The sequence below is a fragment of the Branchiostoma belcheri genome, unplaced genomic scaffold (genome assembly GCF_001625305.1).
Source record: "Branchiostoma belcheri isolate BF01 breed outbred unplaced genomic scaffold, Haploidv18h27 scaffold82, whole genome shotgun sequence".
Taxonomy (NCBI): domain Eukaryota; kingdom Metazoa; phylum Chordata; class Leptocardii; order Amphioxiformes; family Branchiostomatidae; genus Branchiostoma; species Branchiostoma belcheri.
In genome coordinates this window covers 1,136,413-1,145,002 of record NW_017804487.1, presented here as the reverse complement: position 1 = coordinate 1,145,002, position 8,590 = coordinate 1,136,413, and the positions used below count along the sequence as shown (strand labels likewise).

The window sequence follows — 8,590 nt, the reverse complement described above, 5'->3', positions numbered from 1 at the left end:
GTATATATATATATATATATATATATATATATATATATATATATATATATATATATAGTTAGTTAGTTGGTTAGTTAGTTTGTTAGTTAGTTAGTTAGTTAGTTAGTTAGTTAGTTAGTTAGTTAGTTGAAGTATTGTTGTGATTCTTTGTTCGAGTTAGTTGAAGTATTGTTGTGATTCTTTGTTCGAGGATGGAACAGATTTCACCAGCTGGTTACAATAAATGTATGTCTAACTATTCTCCGTACTTTCAGTAAGCAATAATGAGTGTGGAACAGCAAATGGTGGCTGTGCCCATGAGTGTATCCACACTCGAAATGGCCACAGGTGTATCTGCAGACCGGACTTCGTGTTGATGGCAGACGGTCACAACTGTACAGGTGAGATACTGTTTACACTCTGTCAGTCTGATATTTTCCACACTTTGGAATTTATATTTATTTATATTTATGAAGATTTACCACATTTTGTGGAAAGATTGACATAACAGGTGACTATCACCTTTTCAAAGCTGTCAACCCAGAGACCAGACTGTAAGGTTTGTACCACTCACACCGGGAAGGTCCCCTACTCTTTTCGATAAGTGCGGTGGGTTCTTCAACGTGCGTGGGGTGTGGCTCTCCCAAACACGGGACCTCCATTTAACGTCCTATCCGAGGGACGTCCCTAGCCGAAGCTAGGTACTCATTTTCACCTGAGTGAAGTGAGGAAAGTCGTGTAAAGTACCTTTCCCAAGGGTACAACGCCGGGGCGCATGTTCAGACTTGTTCGGGTACGACCCGGAATCGAACCCGGGTCTCCCCGTTTCATAGTCCAGTGATGTACCATTACCGTTTCATAGTCCAGTGATGTACCACTACACCACACGACGCCACTAACATTCCCTGTTCGATGTATAAAATTAATGAAGAAACAAAGCAGCTAAGAGAAAAACGCCCCATAGAGAGGTGGAACAAATGCACAAAACCGTGAATACACATAATGTACATGAATCTGCAAGTCCATAAGGAAGAACATAGCACAAGAGATTACAGCCTACAACGAGAAGGAGCAGTAAGAAGCACTAGAAACCTCCAGAGGTCTAATGTCTGTCAGAAGAAAGCAAGTCCTAGGTAGGAGTGAGATGACAACTCTCAAGGAAGATGGCACAGTCATCCATAATCTTGACAGGATGATAGCAAGGTACAAGAAGTTCTACACAAACCTATAACGTTATAGCATCAGACAGAATACTAATACGGCAAGTAGTACCGGAGTACACCAATGAGTAACAGTACACGTGAACAAAACACAGAAAGAACATCACCGATCCTACCCTCTGAAGTAAGAGCCGCCATAGTAGTATTTAGTTGTACAAAGCACCTGGAGCACAGCAGGCATATTGAAGTGTGGTGGAGAACCTCTCGTCATTACGTTCTTCATCTCTCATAATACTGCAATGTTTAGGACAATTTGATAAGGATTTTACCAGTGTGTTGCATGTTACCAGGTAGGGGCCATGTGAATACTTTGCATGAGAATTTTGCTAATGAGCAGTATTTTAAAATGTATTCAATGGAGCCATTTACAGTTGGTCATCACCATGCATAATATTTACAAACTTTAAAGCACTAAACATTTCATTGAGGTATTAGATTGCCAAACTCTATTACACTCTGAGGTTAGGCTCTTTCTACTGAAGCATGGAGCTTGTGTGAACTGCATGCATTTGCCAGCCGTACTTGGCTGAGTTCAGAACTTCAAAACTCTAGAAAACCGGATGGGTGTGTGTGTGTGGGGGGGGGGAGCAAGTAGTTGTATGGATGTCTAGATGGTTGTGGCTGATTTCCTTTTGACAACAGGAAAATGTTCCAAATCTTTTCCCTTAGGACACACAAATTGAATTTGTTGTTTCTTGGGTTCGCCTGTCCATTTGTTTTTGATTTAAAAAAAAGATTTTAACTTCTGAATCAACTGCAAAATCCTCAATGATAGACATGTTTTGGCTCCAACAGTTGGAGAAAGTCCTTCCTAGTTGTTAAAGTTTTTCAATGTAACAATGCAACTTCTTTTCATTAAAAGTTCAAAATCTACAGTAACTGTCTTAATTATAAACCAGCCTGGTATGTTGACTTCATGGTTCATATCGTAACATTTCCGGCTATCATGGCATATCATATCTTGACATGTTTTTTATTTAAATTTCACCCTGTCGCCTCGTATTTGTTTCTCTGAAAAAATCCGAGAAACATCAGATTGAATTAGTTGCCACTTCATGACTCATATCGTAACATTCCCAGCTATCATGGAGTGCCTTGGCCTGTTTTTTTATTTCGCCCACTTGCTTCATATTTTTTCTGAACAAAATCAGAGAAACAACAAATTAAATTGGTGTGTAACGTATAATGTCGTTTTTTTTAAAGATTGCTACTGTCCCTTTGCAGAGAATGAATGTGCAACAGACAACGGTGGGTGTGCCCAAAACTGCACCAAAGTCCCAGGAAGTTATAACTGCTCATGCATGCAGGGCTTCGTGTTGATGGCGGACGGTCATGGCTGTGAAGGTAGGGCAGTAACGATAGTCTTACACATACATGTAGTACTGTTATTAGATGTGTTGTAAACTTGTCTATATTACAGTAACAGGTTATTGAACAGGTTCTAAGGGTTTAGATGCTTCTCCTTGGGTTGACACATTCCAATTATTCTCTGGGCTTTGTTCTTGTTTTTTTATTTACTTCATGGTTCATGATCAACACAAAAACAAGGCTCATGAGATCCACTCAAATGCTTTGGGTTACTGTACAACCTGTGGGGACAGATGTTTGATGACCTTAGACTTGAAGTGTTTAAGGCTATACCCATATGGGAAATAATCACGTGGTAGCTTATTCCATAATGATGCTGTTCTAGGAAAGAAGCTTTCAGCGTGAAACTTCCTCCTAAGAGGTGGTGAATGGAGGACGAAAGGATGATGTAATGTAAGGATGTTGATGTACATGTTAGAAGACCATGGCTGCAAATACCAAATGCTGTGACTTGTAGATTAATTGACAATGTGATTTCTTTTAATTATATTACGACAGTTTCCTCCAACGAAGGCCACCAAATGTTACAAACTTTAAGGTTTAACAGTCACAGTAGAGCCTGTCCAGTCTACATTGCCTCCTTATCATGTAAAGAACACCAAACATTGAAGGTTGCAATTGAAACGTGTTCATTATTGCATGAGTTTAATACAGCTAAAGGAATGGAATAGATTATCTACCTTTATTACTGTGTTGATCTCATGTTGTTTGTGTTTCAGAGTGCGGCCACTGCCAGGGCGGGGGCGTGAACTGTGAACCGGTATCGGGTGTCTGCTCTGCTGGGTGTCTGGATGGGTGGAAGACACAGCATTGCAACGAAAGTGTGTTGTGGTTTTGTCATTTAGCTTTGATTGAAGACCTTGTCCTTGAGGGCATGTATCTTAATAATAAAGTCATGATGGTATTGTAATCAGCAGATGAAAGCATCGCTCCTATTTCTCATCTTGAATGTCTCATCTTGAATATTGCCCTCCACAGCTGTGGATCCACCAATGGAACTGGCCATAACTGACATCACGGATGAAGGGTTCAAGGTCACGTGGTCTCCTGTCCCTGACCCTGACCTTCAGGGGTACCGTGTGGTGGTGTCCGAGCTGGACATGACGACAGCTGTCAATCAGAGAACGGGTCAGACGTGGCTTCGGGTGGAGGGACTGACACCGGCAACTGATTACATCATCAGGGTGACGGTGTCGGTCCTGTCCGATGGTCGCTTGGCACAGAGCAACGCGACAACGACAGAGGCAACCACAAGTAAGGACAGCATACTTCTGATGAGCTGGTGCAACAAAAATAAGGACATGTTTGTGACAGTAACATTTGTAGAAGTTTGCTGGATTGATTTATAAGCTATAATAATGATATTTATGAAGGATCATGCCCAGACATTTACATACTATATTAACTATATTTTGCAAAATGAGAAAGGACTCCGAGGTGGAATAAGTCTCGGCCCTAGCTACTTGTATATGAATATGCAAATATACATAAATGTATATGATATGAATTCCGCGCATCAGTTGCATGTTTGCCGCACTTCCAACGAATGCCATGCGTATTGCATGCATATTCACTGCTGCTTCCTGCTGTTTTTTTTTTATATTTGCAGCACTTAAGCTTGTCATCTTGGGCTGCACTAGAAGCCGTTGAAAATAAGGATGTGTTAACTTTATCTTCACTACTCTATCCGAACAAAATATTAAGTAATTATTAATATAATGCTAATACTAAATTGTAGACTTTGTACAGGTAACATTTGTAGGTGTTTCAGATCCTGAAGTTGCCTCCGTTGTCTTTGTAGAGCCTAACAACTGTGCGATAGAGAACGGTCGGTGTGACCACATCTGCACCAACGTCCCCGGGAGCTACAGGTGCTTCTGTCAACAGGGATTCGTGCTGATGGAAGATGCCCACGGCTGTCGTGGTAAAATGTGCTGTTTTGTAATATTGTAGTTTATAACACAGGCGTACATATACACAGTAAGAATAGGCAAATGCCTTCTTCTTTAACTTTATTCTATTATTATAGAACACTTTATTCAGGTCTTCTCCACATCAAGTCATGATTAATATTATGACTAGCAGCCTATTCTAAAATCAAATTGCATTGTATACTTTTCTAACTGACTACACTGTAACACTTTTCTGTGTTAGCCCAAATTTGATACCAGCTTTAAAAATTTTAAATAATAATGCAATAGCTACTAGTACATTTGAAATGAACATCTTTAAAGCCTAAAGGAACATAGGATTACCTCTTGTTGTGCTAATACTGAGTTCTTTGTTTCACAGAGTGCGGCCACTGCCTGGGCGGGGACGTGAACTGTGACCCAGTATCGGGTGTCTGCTCGGCTGGGTGTCTGGATGGGTGGAAGACACAGCTTTGTGATAAAGGTATCGTTTGCGTCAGTGGCATGCGCAGTTATTGTCTTTCACAAATTATGTATTAATCTTTATCCCTTAATTCTGTTTATTAGAAAAAAGAAGCAGCTGCATAATTTTGCAACCTGGACCTGGATTTAGTAATCTTTGTAATGTAATGAGGTTATAATGAGGTTATTATGACATTTGGTGCTCTATCTATACATATAATTAAGAGTAAACATTTCTTAACACCTGTTTTGATCCCGTCCCTTGCAGCTGTGGATCCACCAATGGAACTGACCATAACTGACATCACGGATGAAGGGTTCAAGGTCACGTGGTCTCCATCCCCTGACCCTGACCTTCAGGGGTACCGTGTGGTGGTGTCCGAGCTGGACATGACGACAGCTGTCAATCAGAGAACGGGTCAGACATGGCTTCGGGTGGAGGGACTGACACCGGCAACTGATTACATCATCAGATTGACGGCCCTGTTCTCTCCAGGTGGTTGGAGGTCACAGAGCGAGGCGGCAGTGATACCGGCACGCACAGGTAGGGAGAGTTTAGCTTTTGTTGATTGTTTATGCAACCAAAGATAGACTTTGTCCGACTTACTATCGATACCAGAACATTGCTGTCACTGAAAAAGTTAGACATTGTTGTGTTCATGATAAATAATACAAGAAAACATTTAATGAGAACTCTTAAGTTTAACTTAATGATGAAGAGTTTAGCTTAGTACTTTTGAAAGGGTGGATTTTTTTCACAGGAACTGTTCTGTAGTCAAGCACAGCACACGTTTTGTATAACCTAAACGTTGTGATGAAACATGTTGATTTAGTGTAATGATCATTCCACATTTGTCCTCAGAAAAGAAATATAAAAAATGATATAAAAATCAATGATATATTATGGATGTCTTCTTATTGTGGTCTTTATCAGTAACTGGCAAAACTCATCATGAAAGATTTTGAAAAATTCTGTTAACCTGAGCCTTTTCTCTGCCAGCCGCCACACCAACCACAACGCCTGCTGCTACGACCCAGCGGACAAGTCGGATGTCCACCCGACTTTCTACCAAACCTGCAACTTCGAGGAACGAGGAATCATCTGATGACGGTAAGTTCCCTGAGCATTGAAAGACTGGAGAAGCCATGATTAAGCAATGTATACTTTTTATAGGCATTGGAGTCTATGATGTTGCTATTTAACATCAACAATTTATTACCTCCATGAAAAATGGAGGTATTGTTTTTGGCGTGTCTGTCTGTATGTATGCCTGTGTGTGTGTCTGTCTGTGTGTGTGTCTGTGTGTGTTTCCGCAACTTTGTAGTCAGCATAACTTCAGGACGCCTTTATAGATTGTGATGATATTTGGTATGATGGTAAGTCTTGGAAAGACAAAGGTCATGGTCAAGTATGGGCCTCCTGGTGGATGACCTTGGTACTGCAGCAGAACTTCCGGTTTTTGTATCTTTTGTCCTAAACAAGCTATGGTCTTGACTTTTTTAGTGACAGATAGCTTATCCTGTCAGGAATAAGTGGCGTAAGTTTGGTCTCCCTAGCAGCTTGTTCTGGAACTGCAGGATAGTTTCTGGTAAAAACTTTCAAAGCCAATAAGTCCAGATAGGAACAACATATTTTCATAATTTTTGGTGTGTAGGTAGCTGAGAGAGAGATGTACATAATTAAATGCAAACTATGCAAATGAGGACTTTATTTGCATAATTAATGAGGGAATTCTATAATTACAGTGTTTTACATTATATTACTTTCATACATGTAATGTATGTAACCTGCGGAACATCAACAGATACTAATTATGTAAATGATGACCTAATTTGCATAATTGATGCGAAAATTCTATGATTTCTTAATGGTGAATGATGGGAATGTCATACTTGGGACATCTGTAAGTTAATCAAAAGTTAACATACATCACGATGCATATATCATGTTAATGCAAAGGTCATTTGCATAATTAAAGAAGAAATTTACATTTACATATCAAGCCCATATTTCATGGAGGTATGAAATCTCGGAATTCTTGTTACAGATGTTTTGGTCACTGAAAACTGCTGTTCCAATGTCTCACTCACTCACTGTCCCGTTTATCGTCTGTTGTTCCCCGTCTTCCGAGGGTTAGACGTACTCGCACTGCACAACTGAGGCTTGTAATGTTGTTGATATCAGCTGTAATGTTGGTATCGTTGAATATGCGTATCGTAACTCTAGAAATAGATATAATTGAATTTGGTTCTAATTTTCATGTTATCAACTGCAGAAAGAACCAAGCAGACAAGTGGGATGCCCATATTTATGTCAAACGGACCGTCAACTCCAACTGCACAATTCGGATTGGATGGAGAATTCTCATCTACAGATGTTGACCATACTGTCACCAAAACCACCATTGGACAATCTGGACACTTTTTACAAGGTAATATAATACATGAGGCATTGATTTTATTTTTGCGCTGATTTATCAAGACTAATAAAATGTATTATGTAAAATTTTCTCTCTTTTGTAAATGTGCACATAGTGATCAAAGATTGGAGGCTTTTGAAACACTGCTGTTCTATTGAAGATAGAATCTCCTTTCAAATTACAAACCCAGCGGGGGCATTCACTGGCATTGTAAGAGAAAGAATGATACGTAAGATGTTGTGAGTAATTTTTAAAATAATTATGGCTTCACCACAAAGTGGTGAAGACATATTGTGTTCCCTCATGTTTCTTCTCCTTCTCCTCCTTCTCCTGCCATTTCTTTAAATGGATTCATCTCTGCCATTTTCAGGCCAAATAACACGAAATTTGGCATGAAGGTAGAGTGGGCAAATACCCTGACGAGTTTTTTTCATTTTTTTGAAAAATTGTTTTATTTGGTTTTTTTGGCCATTTTCAGGCAAAAAATATACATTTTGAGATCTGGCTCCCAGGTACTAAAACCAAATGACCTGAAATTTGGTATGGGGATACCTTGGACATATGTCTACAAAAAGTCATTCAAACTTTTGACATATACCACTATAAAATTGGGAAAAATAAGGCTTTTTGGCTATTTTCGGACCAAAAAATGTACATTTTTGGTCTCCTGTGCCCTAATATTAAATCTGAATGACCTGAAATTCCGTATGTGGATACCTTGGACACATGTCCAAAGAATACCATTAACGCTTTTGACATATACTACTTTAAAATTGTGTAAAATAGGGCTTTTTTGCTATTTTCGGACCAAAAATGTACATTTTTGGCTCCTATGCCCTAATATTAAATCCGAATGACCTGAAATTTGGTATGGGGATACCTTGAACAGATGTTCAAAGAATGTCATTCACGATTTTGACATACACCACTTTAAAGTTATGTAAAATAGGGCTTTTTGGCTATTTCCGGCATTGGAAGGTTCCATTGCTGCATGGGGGTGTAGACTATTGGCAGCCATCGTAGGATAGATCCATTTTCGGTATGGGGGATGTGGTGAAGCCATCTGCTGCATTTGCTCTCAAGCAAATGTCGGCCTTTCTAGTTTGTGGTTTGTGTCTCTTTGAGAACTGCAAACAATATATTTTGTAAGAGATTTTGATTAAAACAGAAAAACTCAAGAGGAATGAAGGCTGTTAGCTGTTAAGTAGGCTGGTAGAGGATAACATGTTTG

The 8,590-nt window shown here is 39.6% G+C and overlaps 1 protein-coding gene across 1 annotated transcript in view; it reads left to right on the top strand.

Annotated features, from left to right (window-relative positions):
* LOC109486650 (polycystic kidney disease protein 1-like 2) overlaps positions 1-8,590 on the top strand; it is a 32,040-nt gene that overhangs the window by 8,005 nt on the left and 15,445 nt on the right. The window contains exons 4-10 of the mRNA XM_019790504.1: positions 2,424-2,543; positions 3,287-3,388; positions 3,546-3,821; positions 4,369-4,491; positions 4,860-4,961; positions 5,208-5,483; positions 5,940-6,050. Coding sequence (XP_019646063.1) covers positions 2,424-2,543; positions 3,287-3,388; positions 3,546-3,821; positions 4,369-4,491; positions 4,860-4,961; positions 5,208-5,483; positions 5,940-6,050 — 1,110 coding nt within the window. The remainder of the gene's footprint in view (positions 1-2,423; positions 2,544-3,286; positions 3,389-3,545; positions 3,822-4,368; positions 4,492-4,859; positions 4,962-5,207; positions 5,484-5,939; positions 6,051-8,590) is intronic.